We start from the raw sequence: 22419 nt of genomic DNA, 5'->3' as shown, positions 1-22419 counted from the left end.
AATACCGATAGTTTCTTTATCCAAGTATTTCTAAAGCTTAACCTGACAAGGCACACGCAGAAGCTGAGAAGCACTGACAAAAGTTCTGTTAGGCCTACATCCGCTCCAGCAGATTTGGCCTATTCGATTGTTTCGGAAGGGCCCCTGTGACCTTAGCTGACTTCAAATAACTTGCCCCTAGATCATCACTGTGTATTTGAAACCTAGCTTCGGGGGTAGAATTCCAGCCTGCTTGCAGAGGGCTGGAAGATTGTTTGTTCTATCCAGTTGCCCACTCGTGCCTGAAATAAAGCTTGGAAACACACCTGAGGTCTTTCGCCAAAATGAAAAATTGATCTATAACTGTGTTGATGTGATGTCGAATCAGATGTATAGGAAATACATGGGCCAAAGTTAATTTCTTTTCGATCCATTTTTGAAGACATTCTATAAGCCCGAATATACCATTTTGCACAATGCAACACTCATATAAATATTGGTTTTGCATGATTTTTATGCTCTACTCACCTACAATTATATTATCATGTTGTACAATCTTCGTGTTCTACTGACCTTTAAAATGCAATCATGTTATGAAGTCATTGAAAATGACCTACTTACTTATACTATCACACCATGGACAGCTTTTCTTGTCGATTGCATTTAAATAAGTCGCATAATTTTAAGAGCTCAATCGTAGAATGGACGTTTTTGCCCATATTAAATGTTTTTTTGTAAAACAGGCAGAATTTTCTTTATTATCATGTGACATGCTGTTAACTGTTAACTACAACAATATGTAAACTGTAAAAAGACAGTAATATTATAATGAAAATGCTTTGTGTATGTCTATATTGTGCTACGGGAGAAGAATTGTGCCATTTTATGTGATATTATTATGATTATTATACATAGTTGTTTTAAATGAGACAAACTGAGAAGTGCCTGTTTCGTTAGGCTGTATCCTGTGAATATAAAAACTAGACACCTATTAAAAGCTAGTTCACATTGGACACAAGGTCCAGTGGTAACACAACAAGCCAGACATTCTACAAGTCAAGGCCTTCGAGTGGTTTATCACCTGATTTATCACGGTTCAGAGTTCAGATGCGCAGAAATTGAACCATGAGAGCGTTAGCCAAGTGGTTAAATATTTATGCATCTGAACAATGAACCGTGGTAAATAAGGCGATTAACACTCATTCTTACATCTTGATCAAAATATTCTGATAAAAATCATGCTGGGCTTCATTTCTCCCTGTAGTACATCATGCGGCAATTTGACGTCATAATGGTGTCTTACAGGTCCTCGCGTCAACCATTGTTTATCGCGGAATATTTACATTCGCCCTATTCTTTTCCATCGAAAATTATGATGTTCATTTTGTATGAACAGCAAAACAAAAGATGACGTTCTTACTGATAACGGGAAGCTGTTTTGACGACGTCCGCGTATTAACACATATCAAATCAAGAGCTTGAGATAAGCTTGACTCTTAGGGAAATTATTAGGTAACGTAAAGTCATCGCAGTCATGACTTCAATCTCAATCTTAAAATTGGCGAACATCTTGCAAAATATACATTAGACATGTAGTTTTCAAAATATAATAACGAACAAAAAACCCTAGTGGGGTGAAGGGGGTCTAATGTAGCCCGGGGACTATATAGTTAAGGAGAACGTTCCTTATATGACGTAGCAGTCGTTCCGTCTAGTGTACAGAATGGCCGGGAAGCTGATTTCAATGTGAATCAAATGCAATAAAATGTGTGCAATTTATAATATAATCTTGTTTACAAATGGAAAGGAAATATAATGCATATATAAGAATGATTTTTTTCGGAGTTCATGCAAAATGAACGGCAGAATAAGATCGGCAAATCCATGAATCGCGCATGAATCGCTAGAGCGATTCATGGATTTGCCGATCCTATTCTGTCGTTCATTTCGCATGAACTCCGAAAAAAATCATTTCTTCAATATACCAATATACATAGCTCTACCTTCTACTTGTTTACAATCGACATGCTAGATGGCATGTTTTACCATTTTTATTTTCACTTTTATCAGCACGAGTTCATCAACAATTATTATCAGGAAAATACAGTAACTAAATGGAGATATAATTATCGTAATAACGAACATTTCGTAAACACTTGTCAATATATATTAAAGGTCAATAATTGAGGATTGCTTGATAAATGTTATGAAAAATTGCAGATATTTGATAACAATGATAAATATATATGATTTTACCTATCCTATTTCATAAAGTATCCCCGTGATATTTGTGATGTGTAAGACGAAGTATAAGAAGTTTGTTCTCTACTTTGTCTAAGTGTTTTGTAAATGCTGCAGAATTTCATTTTTTGGGAGGCCTTGGCCTCGGAATGTTGTTTTCTTGTTGAATCTTTGTCCTTGATTTAAACTTGCATTTTCTTTGTGAATTTGAGTTGCATATGTTAAATGTTCTTGTCTGTTGAAAGAATAATTGTGCTTTAAATCTGATATGTTTAACAATTCCTGTGTTAAACTGAACGACAATACATTTATACCGCAGTTCTCATTCCGCTGGCTGTTTGTAGAAATTCAACAATATACTTTCAGAAATGCAATAATTAACATAAAATTAAGTATCATACAAAAATTAGTATCATAATACAACATTTCAAGTTATAACTTAACTTACATTTTAAAGCTGAAACGTTGAAAGAACACATTTATATTTGCAAGGTCGTATAATGAAGTTTAGATGAAACGTATTACACTAGGTTCAATATGTGTGAACTAAAATTGGAACATATCTAGATACAGATATCATCCAAGTTGAAGTCATTTATTATCAAAAAATGTATGTCAAGAAACTATTATCATGAACATACCCTGAACGCACTGTAACTATTCATGTATATACGCTGTACTGTATTATGTACTGACCTTTTTGTCTACATTCACAATTTCACCTCGGCCGATACAAATTGATTTCAATTCAACTGCATGTGAAGTTACCATTTGCATAAGCCTGTCCCTAGTCCGTATTGTAGGAGATCATGTTCTACAGAATGTCATAAACTCTCTTCTAGAGGATACTTACGTTCCCATCTTAGGAAGACCTACGTTAAATGAGCCGCGCCATGAGAAAACCAACATAGTGGGTTTGCGACCAGCATGGATCCAGACCAGCCTGCGCATCCGCGCAGTCTGGTCAGGATCCATGCTGTTCGCTAACAGTTTCTCCAATTCCAATAGGCATTAAAAGCGAACAGCATGGATCCTGACCAGACTGCGCGGATGCGCAGGCTGGTCTGGATCCATGCTGGTCGCAAACCCACTATGTTGGTTTTCTCATGGCACGGCTCAAATTTGCTTTATATTTTTATGAAGGTTAGATATGAATCTAAGTAAATGTTGTTAAAGTTTTTGTTTACATCTAGATGACGAGAACGTCTTTCACTTCCTATTTCAAAAATAACAATATGTCCAATTACTAACTTTCACTGAAGGTCGTAAATTAAATTAATATGTTGTATAAAGATAATTTAGGCATGCCGGTACACAGTGCATTATAATATCCTAAATTGTGGACGGTATACAGATTTTTACGGTATAAATTACGACACGAAGCCTTTATACCCCATGTCTAGGGTCTACCCAAATCCTCCAACTACATGCGGATTCTATGCTACACAAGTATACGATATTTACTGAATCTGTTTATATGATATATTTTGGTTGTTTATTGTAAAATTCAAATGTTAAATAAATTTGCCATTTTTCGTAAGTTATTAAAAATTGTGACAGAAGAGTAATTTACAGATATAAATAAACTCACGAAAAGATCTTATTGAGAGCATTGTTATATCTCCAATATTTACAATAATTTAACAGATGTGCTGGGTGATAAAACAATTTAAACAATTTGTTTTCCAATTATGATCTCCACCTTTTGTTCAAAAGAATAATTTTGCTCATTTATCTTCAATATTACTAAAAACGTAGGTAACAATGCAACAATCATACCTAGTGAAAATCAATTATTGCGTGATAATTTGACTGAAAGTGCCGATAAGTTTTCAGTCTTTTTATACTCCTGTCTTATTTGTCATTCCTGTTTTAGTCAATTTTTAAAAGCAGAAAAGAACATTTACAGAAAAAAATGTAAATTTACTTGTCAGGGATCTACATTTTATTGGCATCTTAAATATAAGTAATGTAATAATCAAAGATAAAAAATTACGAGGAATGTAAATTTATTGACTATAATGTCACTCAAATTAAACCCTTCATTGGATTATCGGGATTGTTGCTAGTTCAGGTGATTAAAACTCCGCGCGGAGGCCGGAACATTTGACGGAAGAGGCTATTTCAGCTGGCATATCCTATACACCGCCACATGAGAGAACTTTCGTTTCTTTCCGAACGGACTAAAACAATTTAACATACACTTGAAGCCTTTGTCACAGATACGTTACATTAAAATGGATCCTTCATGAGAAATAAAGTGATGAATAACAATATGTCATCACCTATAAAGCCGTCTGCAAAGAATAAGACTTCAAAATCGCACAAGGGTAAGTTAAAACGAAGCAGAAGTAATAAAAATGAGGCGATAGCTCATCGAGTCTTGTCGATCAAAACAGCACATGAAGTGACCAAAGCTGATTCATCGGAGAGGAACACATATGCCGATGTGAAGAGAAACAATGCATTAACGCAAGGGATCAACATACTTCGGAAAGAATCTCCAGACACTGTGCCGAGATGCAGTTCAGCAGATACGATAAATACAACGGAAAGGCAATACTCTGGATTTATCAAGACAGACAAATCATCCGGTTTTAAAAGTGATCGGAGAATTTATGTACTTGATAAAACTAGCAAGTCTCTTGAATCACCTAGGAGAGACATGCCAAACAGACACTTTTCTGCAGTATATGGAAGAGACAAGAATTCTCGCAACAACTCACCAGTAGCTCGACTAAATATAAGAAGTAATTCTGCAGTTTCCAGCGGTGACATGGAAGCGCGAAATAATTCAGCAGTTCATGGACCAGACGATACTAAGCCAGGATATAATTCTGCAAGGGGAGATACGTCTCGAAATACTTTCGCAGGATATGCGCAGTCAAGACAGTCAAGAAATTATTCAAGGATACACAGAGTATACAGTGGAAGTACAGCATCGCGAAATAACTCTGCCGTAAACAAACCGAGAACTACTTCAGCAGTTTATAGAACTGAAGAAACTAGAAAAGCATCAGGAGCCGAGAGTCCAGATAAAATAGAGGATGAAATAATTATAGGGAACAGAATTACTTCACCTTCAGCGGATACTTCAATAATTGATGAAACACATTCGCCAATAAGAGAAACTCAAGAAAAGCAAGGACATGTGACAAACGGTGAAAGAAATATCTACTTTGGCCATGATTCATTACATTCGCCTAGATGTATTGACAGGACTAACCTACTTTCAAGGGGTTCGTCGTTGATGCTCGGATCTGGAAGAGTAACAAAATATAATGACACTGAAACACTGCAATTACATTTTGACAACGACGATTATTCAAATCTTCTTGATAATCGAATGTCTCACGTACGCAGTGTTACCATAACTACACACACAATAAACACTCCGAATAATGCTCTAAAGGAAACTAAATTATCACCGAGACCTGTTGAAGTTTCACTGCCGAAAACCTTTATCACAAAATCTGGCTCTTTGTTGCTGTATAGCGATAACAAAGTCATAAAAGACAAGATACGTCAAAGTCAGCAAAACAGTAAAAGTGATGAAGACAACATTCAAGTGAAAGGTCGTAAAATGTCTCCACGAACTCTTGTTCCCCAGGCCTACCCTTACTGGGGAAAACATGTAAAGAAGGAAAGCAGGAAGAAGTTTCCACCGAATTCAGACAATCGAACTAATACAGGTATTTATATATACTTTAATTGCATACGGAAAAACATTGACCTTTGAGCGCTAATTACATATATTGAAACTGTTTTCAGTTATATTTTCTTAAAGCCTCGTTACTGCTAAAGGGTTGCCACCAAGTCGAATATTCCAACCGGTGGCGAAAAGTTGGCGATTCTACACGGGTGAGGCCCATGCGTGAAAAAATGCCCGAGGGCACCTGGGGTCTTTTACTCATAAAATGCTGGAAAAGTTGCCATATGGCCTAAACTGTATCAGTGCCACTCCAAACCTAACATAAACAAAAGCAAAGATTATAATATTCCCTCCGAAACACAGTTATGAACGAGTTAAAAACTAATAGCTTCAAAGTGATGCATTATGTTAAAACTTTCTCATGTATCTTCTTCTTGTAGATAAAAATGAAAGTCTTTTACTGTTATAAATGCATAATAAAGATTTTCAGTCAAGATACGAATAAAAAAACGACTTGTAAGATATGTCGTTATTTTTTCTGTTGCGTTTGAAATGATACGCTTTATTTTAGAATTTTCTATGTTGTAGGTTGTACAAAACGGGACCAACGTGAATATATTGGCATCAAAAACCAAAGCGTTAACGACAAGCCGTATTCCTGGGACTTTGCCGTGCTGCCAGTAAAACTGATAAACGAGGAAGATAAATCGGAAGACAAAAGAAGTATAAAGACAGTAAGTAATCTGTCGGAGGCTGTTTTGGCTTACAGAAGCACGTTACCAAGCTCTCAAGATAAATATCTAGCAATGATGGAACAAACAGGTGATGGCGAAACAAAAACGGAGCGGATGAACAAGTTTCAAGCAATGCAAATGCAGCGTCTTTCAACATGGACGAAAGAATGGGTCGGTAGACAGAGTTCCATTACATTTAATAAAAATACTATTGCAGGTAAAGCCGTGAAAGATGATGAAAGGAATAGTTTGCTCATTGAAAGGCTACGAAATTCTTTAAAACAGTCACTCCATTGTCACGCACCTGTTAACACACCATTAGTGGGCTCAGATATGCATTTTTGAACAAGCTGTGCAGTAAAGAATTCACAGGACTTTGGAAAACTATGCTCCTGTCGATAATGTACAGGAAAGGCATCAGTATACTCTACAGTAATCTGTTTCAATATACTGATATTATTAATGTAAACATGAATATCATGTAGCTGACGTGTAATTATATCTTGTTGTATTTAACAAATAATGAACTACTGTTACATGATCGACATGCATGCTCTTCAGTATTGAATTTATGGTACGTTATATCGCATCCCCTTCTAATAAGGTTACACGTTTCTTTTACAAGTTTTATCGTATTTTTTTATAATTATTATTCTTTGATACAGCTTTTTCTCTCATACATATTTGTAAATACTATACGTATATGTACGTTTAACTACGCTTTCATATTTATCCTGTGAACACATCAACTATGCTGGTAAGAGGGTAAATTGTGGTGTCACCATTCATGTTCTTAAAGAGGTGTAGTTAAGAAAAATCACAGAATATACTATAGTATAGGCATTAAAAAACAAAACAAACAAAACAAAAAGAGAAAGAATAACAGTTTTCCATATCTTAATATTGTCCTGTTAAATTGAGCACAGATTTTCTTACATAGCAAAAGTTCTAAATAATTATCATTTAAATCATATTGATCGAACGAATGTGATATGTTAAAAATACTATCGGTTACAATATCAGAGAATCGTGCACTATCTTATTTGTTCTTCATAACAGCATGTTAAAGTTTCTTTAATTGTAATCTCAGAGTCTTACAGAAATACATTGTACGAGTTGCTTAAATGTTCAAACACAATTTATTTGGCAAAACATTGAGAATTATATATTTTCAAACCCGTAGTCTGTATGAAACGTATATTTGTTGACTATATAGTCAATTTTATAAGTCTTTATCAAACATATATTCTCCCAGCCCATAGTTTTCTCCCATCATTCTGGACAGATTTGTTATGTGGTCTCCAATTTCCTTGATTAAATCTACTGTAGGATCCAAAAGCTTGTCTTCAACTGTATGCGTTACCTGCAGGAAATAAAATTGAATAAATGTCATTCATTGAACACCAAATGGCCTTGTTGTAAAGAATAGCGTTGTACAATGTTGTATACACAACACTGCTGGTGACATTTCAACGCATGTATAATTTTTGATCTTTGGTGTATCTTATAACATTTAAAACAGTTAAAATGCCTAGTATAAATAACAGATCAATTACTACTGTGGAAAAAACTGGAATAATCCTAGACATAAAAGGTTAACAGGGGGCGTTAAGTTTTGTAAATGCGACATTAATGTATCTCACTATTATATGTCTCATTATTTCATATAATGTAAAGGTATTAAACTGCTACTCCATTTTACACTTACATGAGGGTCCTCATGCTTCGCAGCTTGTTTTTGAAGATGTAGTAACTTTCCGTTTATTGACTTTTCTATTTCCAACGCTGTATACATTGCATCTAGACCATCTAACCAATGATTTCTTGTAGGCGCCTGAAAGATACGATCTGGTCTATATGCCTGCTGGTATTTAAAATGTTTCCAAAGCTGTATTTTTTGTGTGTGTTTAACATAGTACCGCGTGCTTTTAGTTTCGTTTTTCAATTTTTGTATTTTCTATTGCAAAATCAATTATTTTATCTCACCTGTTTACAGTTTCGTCAATATCAAGAGGTATTTAAAACAGAAAACGGTTCTTGCACTGAAGTGCTAGTAAATGTATCATAAACAAAGATTTTTTTCAATGATTACCTCAACAGTTCTAAGCTCCACATACCCTCCACGTTTATTGAGATATGACATGAGAAAATTGGCATTTTCAAGTTTCCTGTCAGACAACTTTCTGAAGTACTTTGAAAATCCTGGTAATGCTACATCCGCACGACCGAAATAGATAGACTGAAAAAGCAATGGTCAATAATTGTAGCATGTTGAGAGGTTAAATCAGAAATGTCACATCCTGCCTTTATGCAATAAGAAAAGAAGAATATATGCCCTTTTCTCGTTATTCCGAGACCCTAAGCCGGTTTTTCAGTGCTGGTCAGTAGAAGATTTAAGTTTCAAAAGAGTTTTTGCTATAGTTCGGTACTCCAACATCTAAACTTATAAAATCCCCATGAAGAAAAATTCTAAGGATTTTTGTAAATGAATAATCTAGGCTTTCACATGATGACCCTAACCCTCTGAAACAGCCAAATTCTTTCTCGTTAAAACCGAGACTTGCAATCATTTGTACTTTCTCTGAAAAATTAAGGCTTTTTTGAAAAAGTTCTTTGTTAAAATTAAGAACAGATATATTATTGTGTTAGCAGACAAAAAAGTTTTCAAATAAGTGCTTTCTGTTTTCTATAAGAAGGTTATATATTACCCCAATGATTTTAGATAAGCAAATTTTGTGCCAAAATTTTCTGTTGTGTATATTTCTATTTTAATGCAAGTAATTCTATTTTCTTTTTACTTTTGTTTATCTGTCATATGATTTTTTACAACATACATAAAATTTAGAAACAGGAAATAGCTGCAAGTGCAAATTTTCCAAAGGCTCGGATCAATGAGAAGGCTCGGAATTACGAGAAAGGGGCATACTATGTATAATACAGTATATCGATATTTTTGAGGTAAAAGATATTTTTTGGCATAATCTAATTATATCAAATGCATCGGATTATTTTGACAACATATTTCAAATTTTATATTTTTCATGTACATATAACCTGATATGAGGATGCTTACAGTTTAATTGTGCCTGTCATTATAGTCGTATCTTTGTATCTTGTATCTTGAAAAACTATGTCTTTTGAAATAGTTTTGAAAAAAACAAAAACAAGAATCATAACATAACATGTTTCTATTTTTTTACCATGGAGAGAAATCTGTAACTGGCATCAAGATGATCGCTGATGACGTTCTTGTTAATCAACCGAATCAATTGTGAGTTTATATTCTGTGACACCAATGGTACTAGTAAAAGAAAAATAGCAGAAAACATTACAATACACGTACACTCTTTTAATACTAATTATGTATGTGTTCCTCTATTTACTTTTTGTCTTTGTTGTCTAATTGATGTATTTTTGTGTTAGATGTCAAACACGTTATGCAGATGTAGCATTTCGTAGGAGTACGATGTAATCTCTATTGGTTTTTGTAAATTTCTGGGGCCTCCGCGGCCAAGAGGTTAAGGTTACTTACTTCAAATCACCTGCCCCTTACCGATGCGGGTTCGAGCCGCACTCGGTGCGTTGAATACTTCATGTGACGAAGCCATCCAGCTGGCTTAGGAAAGGTCAGTACTTCTACCAAGGTGACTGCCTGTGATTAAATAATGCACAAAGAGACACCTGGGGCCATTTTCCACCATCAAATCTGGAAACTCTCCATATGACCTATAAGTGTGTCGGTACGACGTTAAACCTACAAACTTGTTCATTTCTCTTTGTTTTTATGATAACCAAACGAGTACAGGCTCAAAAGAAAAAGCGCACTAAACATGCTGCTGAAACTAAACACATGGAATACAGTGTTCAAGAGATAAATATACAATATATGATGTTCAGCGAAGCGCAGAAAAAAGTAGAAAAATATATTTCACAAAAACAAATGAAATATGATGTCCAAAGGATTAATCCCCTTCCCCTCCCCTAATTCCTCTCTCAGTAAGATTTGAACAGAAATACGAAAGAACTAAATAACACTAAAAATATAAATATATGGAATTAAAATTTATTGGAATTGACAATGAAGTCTTAAAATAAAACCACGAGTACATGTTTAAAATAAACGCACGTATGACATGTTAATTAAAATCATAGAAAGAATATGCGCATGAAAGATTTTTTAACAGAAACAAACAAATATGATGAGTAACGGGGAAAATACACGAAAACTCAATATGATATTCCGGAAAACCATCAAAAACAAACAATATTCGAATATCAAGTAAAGCATTTGGAATTTACAGCAGAAATTGTAACGAAGCAGAAGACCATTGCATCAGTTAGATTATTTCAAGTAATTAAAGAATAGCAAAGAAGATGTTTGCGAAACAATTGTCCATGGTTAAACAACAAATCATTAATAGAAGAGAATTAAATGATTACCATCCTTCACGAGTTTTTTCTGCGTAGATCCAGAGGCTTCCGGAATCCCTGGCACAATTATCACAGAAATGAGAAGGCTTCCAATGAAAAACAGGAATGAAAATGTCGCCTGCCGATTGGCCTGCATCTTGTTTCAAATTTTGACTTCCTATGAACTGTGTAATAACTCGGAATATCGTCTATACTTGATGTAATAAATAATCTCAAATCCGCAATGTTTGTTTAAAGATATGCTACAAGATATTTTAACAAAAATAACAAATTTGTATTTCTAAACTGGTCTAAAAATTGTATACAATATTAGTAAATCAGTGTGTTTTTATTCAAATATTACAGTTAAGCAATTGGTTTAACAATATTGTTTACGCAACTTTTTGGAGATAGTATAACATACATTGAAATGTTTATCATTATTTATCTATTAAATTTTATCGCCTTTAATCATAAAGTGATAACTGATTTTATTGTTATATAAGTCAACTAAAGGGAACAAACTCGATATATAACATGTATGTCTGATTTTCTTATGTCCCTTATTTTACTGACAATAATATGTTTCCTTACCATAATTTGTGCTGTTGGCCGTTCTATAGTTTAATATTAAATTTTGCTTGGTCAAAACTTGAAGAAAAGTTATGAACATTTTATTTCTTATGGCATGCAATAAAACAGTTATTTAATGGTTTGTCCGTCAGTACTCAAAACTTTCGGCCCTTGGTCCTTCGGACTTCGGGCACTGGTTTTGACTGTTGCCTGGCATGCCATTCAATAAGGGTATAATACATCAATCTCATATTTAGTAGCAGAGTATTCCTTATTTTTCATATACTGAAACAACTGTTTATTTTGGATATTATTTATCATATGAAGAGAAATTACGTATTTATGAACAATAAATTGCAATTATTATATACAGTATGTCGATAAGTAAGGAAAATATAAAAAAAGCTGGGAACATTTTACGGGTGTGAAACTATTTTGCGGAGTACACTGAGAATTAGCAAACACTACTATGACGAATAAGCGGTACTGTTTCAGACTGATGCAAAACTACGAACATCTGTTAAAAAAGACTTTATTTGATAATCTCTGGATACATACAGGATACTGACTGGCATGATGTAAATGAAAGTAATTATTTAGAAGGTATACAACGGCGCAATGGACAGTCCTTACAAAGAAGACTATAGGGTCATGACCTCTCGCTTGAGATATACATCCACTATATTATAAATCTTATGTAAATGTACAGTCAACAAGGGCATGTGTGTCTTACTGAAACGGAATGTAGAACACAATTTGGTGATTTGTACTTTCCAAATAATATTAAACCAACAAGTTATGACGTTCAGTCATCTTAATTATTAGCTCAGTACTTTCCATCAACGTAATCATTCACAGAAACAAGTTTATTAGTTTATTAATGTCTCGGAAATACAATGTACATCTTAATAAAAATTGCCACTCAAATCTGGATTACCGAAGACAGTAAAAGAAATTCTGTTAAAAGTCTATAGCATACTCGAAAACATGCTGTGAGCTATACCATTTCCCAAAAAGTTTTTAATTTGAGGTTATTTCATAATGACAATGGAGTATTTGGACCATTAATATTGCTCCTAGCATGCTAAGAATGAGCTACTAACACATAGAGCTTTTTCATGTAATGGATACTCCCAAAGATGGAGAGTAATCGACCTACCTTAACCAAATGCCATTATTTAGTGACTATACTTATACATAGGATGCCCAGTGGTACAACCTCGTCAATTAGGCAGACAGATGGCCATCCATAATGACAGCCATACCTAATTGTACCATAATCGATTATAACGCCAATCAAGAAAGTTCTTTGCACATTATGTATTGCCAACAGGGCTACTGAGTATATTTATCAGCATAAGGCTTTCTTATTTAATTGAAAATAAGAAAAATACTAGAATAGCGTATTTCGTACTACAATAAAAAGTGATAAAACTTATTTACATTACCTAAAATACATGTATATTAAAAACATTACCCAACATTCACTATAATATTATATATAAAATATTTTAGCGAAATTGAAAAACGTCATAACAGGTTTTTGCTGTCAGTTTAATTACATCATTGTTCGAGAAAACAAATATTAGTTTTTCAACATCAGTAAGGCTTTCTCTAATAAGGATAATCGCATATGTTCATAAGCATTGCAAGCTAGTAAAACATGTTGTTTTTTCACATTCCGCTGCATTTTACATACACGACAAATAATCTGTTGTTAACATCAATATTTTCATATCCACCAGTCTCAAATTTTATAGGAGCTACCCCAGATTTATGTTTTCGTGGCAAAAATACTTTACAATATTGTTCCGTCTTACAGTCCTGTTTTGATAATTTATAGGTTATCCATTTATTACCACCATTACCATTACCTGCTGTTTAACACTCCTTTCCACTCTTGAAACTTGATAAAAAATACATAGAGTTTTGTACAACTTTTTCACAAAATGACTTAGATGACACTTGCATATTTCACTTAATCAATCTTTATTCTATTAACATCCATTCCAGTAAATCTATGCCACTGTTGACTTATAGATTCCCACTGCTTTACCTGCGGTGGCTGCCATGCCAGCTAGCCATATAAAGCCGTTGTAGGTGTCTACCGTCCTACCCCGAAAAGAAACGCATTGCTCTATTCTGCATAGAATTTATGCTTGAGAAATACTTTTTATCCCAAATTGCAGCGCCATATTATATTATAGGCGAACTCATTGATTCGTATAGTTTAACAAAAACATCATAATGCATCGTCCCCAACGCTTCAGATTTAGCAATAAGCAGCACTGGTGCCCGGCTGGCACTCTGAGCTACAGATTTAGCAATAAGCAGCACTGGTGCCCGGCTGGCACTCGGAGCTACACATTTAGCAATAAGCAGCACTGGTGCCCGGCTGGCACTCTGAGCTACACATTTAGCAATAAGCAGCACTGGTGCCCGGCTGGTACTCTGAGCTACACATTTAGCCCGTCTTATTATAATTCAGAAACTCATCTAGTAACAGGCCCAAGTAAGTATATTGCCCCGCAACTTTAAGACTCTACTCCCCACATGTAAAACCAAACGAAGATCTACCCGTCGACAGTGGTTTAAAATGTACAATATTAATCTTTGTTGGGTTATCAACCATAATATTTGATGTTCACCAATGTACCAACACATCAAGCATTGATTATAGATCACATTCACACCCGGCTATGAGTACAATGTCATCTGCATATAGCAAAATGCTGACAGTATCATCATCTATAATATCAATTCCTTTAGGCCTCACCAAATTAAAAAGTTGTTCATCGGATTTGTCGCTCGTATACTTTCAGAAACACAAAAAAAATATTTTTTTTTGTTTTTGGCTTGCGCTCGCCCCATTGAAAAAAATCAATCCAAGATTTTTTGGTGCGCTACTTTTTACGGACGTAAAAGTGTATAAATGCTTATATTTCCAGTCCTAGATTGTTCTCAAATGGATTTTAATCAAAATAAATACATACTACGCACACATCGTCCATAATAAATCATAACACTTATATTTAGTTGCATTAAAGTTGTTTCCCCTTTATGCAGTTACGCCATTTTCTTCAAATGTTTACCAAATTACATGCTAAAAAAATCGATTTATTTCATTGAAAACTGGATGAAGAAAAGCTTACTAATTTATTTGATAACATCAATCTACATTATTTTGGTAAGGGTAAATACTTATTGATGCATGTCACTTTTCTGTTTTCTGTTTTTCCTGTCAAAATGATCAGCATTTGGCTAGTTCTGGCTACCATAACTTAACTGACGCTATTTTTATAGTCTGGTGGTCGCGTCCATTAAGTTATGGCGTAACCCCATTTGTTTACCTAACCAGCAACATCGGCGCACTGACTCTCGCGAGAAACTGATGACGTCATGCGAAGTTCTTAGCACATGGTTATTTTTGAATTTCAGGATCAAATTTTTTATATCTAATGAATTTAATTGATTTAAAAATGTAATAATTTTTCACAAAATTCATAAAATTATACCATAGAAGGTTTAAATTCACAGAATTTTCATAAATAATAATTCTTTACCGTTAGATTTATTTTCAAAATGAAGAGTACCTCGATCACGTGACAACTGCAATGGTGAGCAAAATATTGCAGGCAGTGGTACCCATTTGAAACTTTTGGGTATAATTTGTTTTCAGTTGGTGTTGCATGGTTCATTTTACGCCAAATCAAAAGAAAAATGGATTAAGAATATATTAAATAAAAAGGTGAGTCTCTGCCATTTGATTTGATAAAATTATAGCGTGACAGACTTCTGGCACGATTTCTGGTTAGGTTTCAATACGGGGTTCGTTTCAGCTCAGAGATCCGTAACAACATATAAACATCTCTGAGCTGAATTATTTTAGGTAGCATTTGGCAAATGATTTCCATACGAAAGCTGGTGGGGTAAGGAATTTACATTATGAGTTGTTTTCAGAACCGTTTCGATTTTCAAATTTTCCAGTCATTTAGTTGACTAATGTCAATGCTAATGCACGTTAATCTCCATTTCGGACTTTAATTGAGACTTTGTTTCAACAAATTTAATATGTTATGAAAGTTTAAAGTTAGAAAAAGAGTTGTAGGCTACAAGAAGACATCATGCTCGACTTTTCTGAATTAGAGCTTTGCCAGTAAAAGGGGCATGATAGTCAGAAGCTTTGAAAGTACAGAGCTATTGGTCATTATATAAAACTTAATATTTGATGTATCAAAAACTTTGTAAAGTCAGCTGAGAATGCTACATTTTCATAGCAGTAAATATTCAAGTCACATATGTATGCGATAAGTATGGTGTAAGGTTATGCATTGTTGTTTATTACATATTTTCTAACAGCATTTTCAAAAGCATGCATTATTTGATTACAGTGTACTGTATGACACTGTTAATACATTTTTTTCACGAGTTCGCTTTGTTAGGCGTCTGCAGGTCAGATTTTCTCAATCACTGGGGACTTACTTTTTAATTTAAAAGGGCTATGCATTCTATTTTAAGGTTTTTATTAGTCAGCCGAGAGCCAAATGAAGATAAATATATTTCTTCGCTATTCGCTCGCTCCTGATTTTCTCAAAAACCTAAACAAATATTTAAATTATTTTTTCGCTCGCCGCCTCAACTTTTTCAGAAAAAAAATCCAATGAACAACTTATCAATTTGGTGTGGCCTTACGAGTAATCTTAATCTTAGTGACACGATCATTTATGAACAGATAAAACAGCAAAGGCGATAATGAACAGCCCTGTCGCAGTCCGCAATTTACACCAAGCCAGTCGGTTGTTAGACTCCTTATTCTTATACACGAAGAAACTGAACGGTAGAGAGACTGTGTTGTCTTAAACATATTACCATGAACTCCTCCACTGTTTAACGTATTCCATTAAACTGATCTATTAACAAAATCATACGCCTTACGAAAATCATTAAAGACACAATAGCTTGATAACATGTTTCTAGTGGTACTTCAGTCTTTCATAAAACCATTTTCCTCAACACAGTTAATATTATTATATTCTGTTCATCATTTAAAATTTATCAATAAAGCTTATACATGGTGCAAGACACAATGACAAGCCTCTATATGACAAGGGATCTCTAGGATCTAACGTACTTGACATAGGAAATCTTACTCCTTTTAAAGCTGGCTAAAATCATTTTTCTATATATTGAAAAAAAAAACAGTATTTACATCTGTAGATGTACCCAGTAATTACTTCCACGGGTATTTGCCTATTCCTAAGTTGTGCTACTCCTACCTGACCGATGGTTTTCCAGTATTCCGGCTAGTTATTTTCACAATCAGACAGCAACTTGTTATGTAGATCAATCTAGAATAAACGCTTACTTTTCTTTACTGCTCGGCCAAAATTCGATGTAAAACGAGACTGATTTTCTGCAAGAATGTTACATTTTAGTCAATCGCTTTCAGCTTCGCAAAATGTATTCCAAAGGCAAAATAAGGTTTCATTCCATCAAGGTTTCCCAATTTTCCTTTTCTGATTGAATGATCTATTAGTAACATTAATAGATTTAAAACAAATCTTATTAAACATTTCTTGTCTAGCATTTTGACAAATATCTGTTATGCAGCAGCCACATCACTGGTTTGTCGCAATGTCTGTTCTAGTTTAAAAATGCATTTGGTGAATACTATTTATAATCTTTTCTGAACACTTCAAATCCTCAGGAATACTCTTTTATAAATCATATGTGACATTGGTGTCATTACTTTGAGGTGGATGTTCTAATGGGTCTTCACACGAATTCCCAAATTCGACAAGACATAGTGATCTGGAATAGACAAGGCAGACAAGCTATTCAAGGTGTTTATCTCAGCTACGAGTTCTTTCGACTTTTTGACTGTGAAATTAGAAAATCTGTCTCATGTTGAACTTAACTATAGTCAACAACTGAACACGCTTTAGTGGAAACAGATGTAAAATCTTTTCAAATGCTATTTCATTTATTCAGGACACACATGTTACAATCAATATAAAATTCTATCAATGTGTCGCCATACGTAAAGCAACAATATTCTGGTCGGATAGTGAATCAACACCAACAGTGTAATCAAATTTATCACAAATTTCCACATATAAAAAGTAAACCATCAACTTGAAATATATATAGAATCTATATAAGTTAAAAGATTATCATAAACATCTTGCCTTGCTGAATTAATAGGTGGTCAGTAACATACACAAGTATAGAATTTATAATTGGAAGTTTTATCTTTAAAAAAATAACCACAAGATATCACCGTAACTGTTATGAGCAAGTGATACATTGCTGTTCATATCTATAATACTAGCTAATATAATATAAGTAACATAGCTGATTATATTTAAAAACACTAACATATAAGTTACATAGCTGATTATGTCTAAAAATACTAACTTACATATAAGTTACTAAGAATTTTATGTTCATATGTCAGGAAACAATTGTGACAGGAAAAATAAATGCTATTTCAAGAGGTGTTTTGAGTGTTTCAACACATTTGATAAGAATCTGAAAATAAGGGAAATAAACATTCATACTAATACAAAAGCGTCATGTATATTCAATTTTAACTAAGTCCAACGCCAATAAGATTTCTTGGCATACTAATGATTGACTTGCAGTGGGTTATATTTCACATGCAATTCGTACAATTTAATCCACTTTTCTCACCGCCTTCGGAGATAATAAATTAACATCAGGGTAACATCATTGATTCATTGTCAAAAAGTAAATACCAGCTAAACTCCGAAACATGTGTTTTTATATGTGCAATAAAACCTTTACTTCTAAAATACATTGAACATTGATAAATATTTAGAGACTAACTTCAGTATTATAATTGAGCCGTGCCATGAGAAAATCAACATAGTGTGTTTGCGACCAGCATGGATCTAGACCAGCCTGCGCATCCGCGCACTGCCAGTCTGGTTAGGATCCATGCTGTTCGCTAATGGTTTCTCTAATTGCAGTAGGCTTTAAAAGCGAACAGCATGGATCCTGACCAGACTGCGCGGATGCGCAGGCTGGTCTGGGTCCATGCTGGTCGCACACCCACTATGTTGGTTTTCTCATGACACGGCTCATATAATTTCATCATGTAAAATATCAATGAAAAGTATTTCTATTTACAGCATACCATATTACATTTCATACATGCATAAAAGTAAGATGTGTTTTAAACTTTTTTTCAGAGACGAGATTCAAATAAGTGTTGTTTTTTCTTAAATATGACGAAAAGTAAGATTAGAAATGTTGATGCAAATTAAGGAGCACACCAGATCTAACCTCAATTTTAGACATTTCCAAATCGATGCAGACTGGTTGTGATTGAAAGATATAACGGACGGAGTGCTGTAGTGTGGCTTTATAGTGATGTCGGCGTGATACACTTTTACAGAAATAATTGGTCATAATAAACATCCAAATAAAAGATGGGGTAAAGCCGCCAAATTAGACACATCATAAAAAGCCAGAACGGGCTGAAACACAGGCAGATATTGAAAATATATACATGTACATAATACGATCAGGTATAATAAAACATTCAATCAACATTTCATTAATGATACTTTAAAAATGGTTGATGGAAATGAATGCTCTATCTGATTTTCCATATCTTATACTTGTAATTCCAGGTTAAAAAGAGTATCTTATGACCCTTCGTGGCTAAGTGATTGAGGTCTCAGTAGTTTTTGTTTGACGAGACGACATCTCTGTCAGAAAGATACATTTTTACCTTAAAGTTCTGTAGTTTTGGTAAGATGCCCATTAGAAGAAGTTGTTTTGCGTTTTGTGGTGAACATAATAGTGTCACTGTCCTTACAGAACGCTTGTTTGCACATGGCATAAACACGCCGGTTTATGATAAATGCAAACATTATAAAGACACCTTGGCCAGCATTAAGAACAATAAACAAATACGAAAATACTAGCATGTCCGTCCAAGCATACAATAATCCAAATACCCAAGTTGCTCCAGTAATAGTTGACAGTTTTGAAAATATCAGCAAATCGTTTCTTTCATGTTTAATGTTTCTATTTACTGTAGGCGAACGCTTTATTTTGAAAATGACAGACAGAAACATACACACATTTGACAAAATCACGAAAGCTACCGGAACACCAAGAGTTATCATGATTCTGTCCTGGGAAGTAATGTAGCAATTTGTTCCACCATAACCGATCCCAGCGGAAGTGGACGTTGCTATGATAACATTAATTGCAACAAAGAGGATGGACATAGACAGTACGTACAAAAGATAGAACAACATTTTTTTCCAACCGGAATCGCCAGAGATCAGTCGCATATTTGACAAAGTTTTAAACATATGATAAGTACATACATTCATCCAGAACAAAGCGGCTAACCAACTAAAATGAAGAAACATGCCGGCAAGAGTACAAGGGACTGAATACTTTGGGAATGGACTTAAGCTACCAATAAGAAACATAACTTGTGCAATTAACAAAGTCGTTATCAGTGCTACATTGTTCTTCCCAGGAAGAGTTTTCCGTAGTTCACTGAAATAGCAGAACGTGCAAAAAGCTATCGTTAAAGAAACTAAAGATAGAGCAGTACATACAATTGATACTATGACCTCAGTTTTCAAACTACCTGAGATAACGCGGTCCAAGTGAGACTTCTTAAAACTATCAGAACAAACAATGACACTTTCAGTACCATCATGATAATATTGGTTCGAGTTAATAAGAAGTCCAGATATGTTTACACCACTGTCAGTGAGTTGCCATGGGCTTTCGGGTCTGGAGACATTGACTTTTGGACAGGATGTAAAACGAAGTACATTGATAACTTTCCGCGGTTCTAAAGTAAAATAACATCTGGCAACATGTTTCTTATATACTGGTATCAATGTTGAATTGTCTTTGTCAGGAAAGAAAAATATCGAGAACAGACTGAACATAGATTCTGGTTCATCAATTGGGTTTAAAAGGCTGTCAAAATTTGTACCGATTAATGTATTAATTTTATCACGGGGGTATTGACGAGTGTCCTTTGCACTCAACATGAACTTTAAGGAACGGTTCTGAAAGTAAGTATAAAAAGATGTCTTATAGACATTTTGCACGGCATCTGCTAGATCCTGGACAATCTGTCCACCTGACCTTGCCATCTGTATGACAACCTCACCATGTACAAATGTTGACATGTACACATCATTTGATTCTGTTCCAAATCTAGCGTCTGATTTGAGAATCAATAGTATGTCACAAATCTGATCCTGCCTTTCTATAAAATTAACACTGTTTTTAAGTATGCGTCGCACATTCTTGAGTAACTGTAAAGTTGTATCAAATACTTCTCCAATTGTGATATTTTCTACACTTTCCAACTGAAGACTGATTATGTACATAACGTCATCTATAATATATTCAAATTTATTTAAACATTGTCCATTCTGAAGAGCTGACAATTCATGACAATGAAGTTCAGCGCAATTTTTCTGCAATATAAAAAGATAACAACTGCACATACAATTGTTTTCAAAACGGAACAAACAAAAAACGAAGTACTAGAGGTTTTCGAAACATTTCCACAGTTTATCGTAGTCAAAAACGCAATGTTACAATGTGTCATATTTAGATATAAGCACGTTCGTGAAGATATAGAGGCACTACAAGTATGCTTAAATAAAAGGCTGAGAATAAATACTTACCGTCACTGGATTGAATATCTGATCAACTGAGCATTTTGAATGCGTAGAAGCCAAATCTCTATCCTCATGACGGCTAGCAGGTGTTAACTCTAACTTGAGAAGGCCAGAGAAGGACAATTTATCCTGACTCCAAGGTGGTCCTTCTTCTCCGTAGAAGCATTTGTTGGTACCAGGAATTTCAGCATTGCATAACACGCAGAATATATTTTGGTACTTTTTATCCATGTAAAAGAATTCGGAACGATAAATCAAACAGCCCGCTTCTATATCTGGATCGTACTGGTTCCAATTCCCGGTCACGTTACATCGTGAAATAGAACTTTCACATTGTACTGTATTTAGACCATTCAAATATGGTTTCTGGTAGTGTAGATCACATACTGTGTCTGCAAATACCAAACTAATAACTTCGGACTGACTGTTAATATCTTTATACATATCTTTTCCACATTTGAGCATAAGTTTCCAAAATTTTATATCTTTTTGTTGAACGCCGTTGCAAAGTGCGCAATATTTATTTCTATAAACAGATAATGTGCTATGTGAATACACGGGGAGAAAGTCTGTGAATTCTTGCAATTCTTTAGTGTATGTGCGTGTGCAGTTCATACGAAGTCCCGCCACTGTGACTCTAGGGCATGTTGAGATCATGTAATAGTTGGTTTCATCCACAGCGCCTTTGGGAATCAAACGTGTTGGTTCGCACATGGGTATTTCCTCAACAGTATTCTCCACACGCATTGGACTTTCGCTTTCTTCATAAATGTCCGCAACGATTCCTGTGTATTCTAGATAATTGTTCGGCAGAACGTCAGGACAGCAACTTCTTGTTTTCAGGCACGTTTCTCGGTCGCAATTACATGGCTTACAACAATTATCCGTGATATATACCATTCTAGCCCCAGTAGAAAAGCCGCATAAATCTGTGTACGGACAAAACTTTATTTGATTTGAAATTAGATATCGTTGATGACTGATATTGAATTTTGAAAGAAAATTAGTTGCTGTCTCCGTCTGAAGAAATTCTTCCATCTTCTCTATAGATGGGGTTATACCAGCATTGACTGTAGTTTGAATCGAAGTTGTTTTTTCTGTTGCTAGCTGTAAAGGAGTTTTAGGTAAAAGACGA

At 34.5% G+C, this 22419-nt stretch overlaps 3 protein-coding genes across 3 annotated transcripts; 1 reads left to right on the top strand and 2 right to left on the bottom strand.

The window, feature by feature from the left end:
• The first annotated feature begins 3577 nt into the window (after positions 1–3577).
• LOC123546003 (uncharacterized) lies at positions 3578–7321 on the top strand. Its single transcript, XM_045332191.2, has 2 exons — positions 3578–5912; positions 6461–7321. The coding sequence occupies exons 1-2, from the start codon at positions 4469–4471 to the stop codon at positions 6949–6951; spliced, it is 1935 nt and encodes a 644-aa protein (XP_045188126.2). The 5' UTR covers positions 3578–4468; the 3' UTR covers positions 6952–7321.
• A 152-nt stretch (positions 7322–7473) lies between these two features.
• LOC123546624 (ferritin light chain, oocyte isoform-like) lies at positions 7474–11303 on the bottom strand. Its single transcript, XM_045333065.2, has 5 exons — positions 11047–11303; positions 9807–9907; positions 8699–8845; positions 8315–8440; positions 7474–7969 (listed from the first exon to the last, which is right to left on the bottom strand). The coding sequence occupies exons 1-5, from the start codon at positions 11171–11173 to the stop codon at positions 7829–7831; spliced, it is 642 nt and encodes a 213-aa protein (XP_045189000.2). The 5' UTR covers positions 11174–11303; the 3' UTR covers positions 7474–7828.
• A 6274-nt stretch (positions 11304–17577) lies between these two features.
• Positions 17578–22184, bottom strand: LOC123546002 (uncharacterized). The gene is made up of 2 exons (XM_045332190.2): positions 21291–22184; positions 17578–21077 (listed from the first exon to the last, which is right to left on the bottom strand). The coding sequence occupies exons 1-2, from the start codon at positions 22182–22184 to the stop codon at positions 19350–19352; spliced, it is 2622 nt and encodes an 873-aa protein (XP_045188125.2). The 3' UTR covers positions 17578–19349.
• Between the last annotated feature and the right edge of the window lie 235 nt (positions 22185–22419).

The sequence above is a fragment of the Mercenaria mercenaria genome, chromosome 9 (genome assembly GCF_021730395.1).
Source record: "Mercenaria mercenaria strain notata chromosome 9, MADL_Memer_1, whole genome shotgun sequence".
Taxonomy (NCBI): domain Eukaryota; kingdom Metazoa; phylum Mollusca; class Bivalvia; order Venerida; family Veneridae; genus Mercenaria; species Mercenaria mercenaria.
The sequence above is the reverse complement of the archived record's forward strand: the minus strand, read 5'-3'. Positions and strand labels throughout refer to the sequence as shown.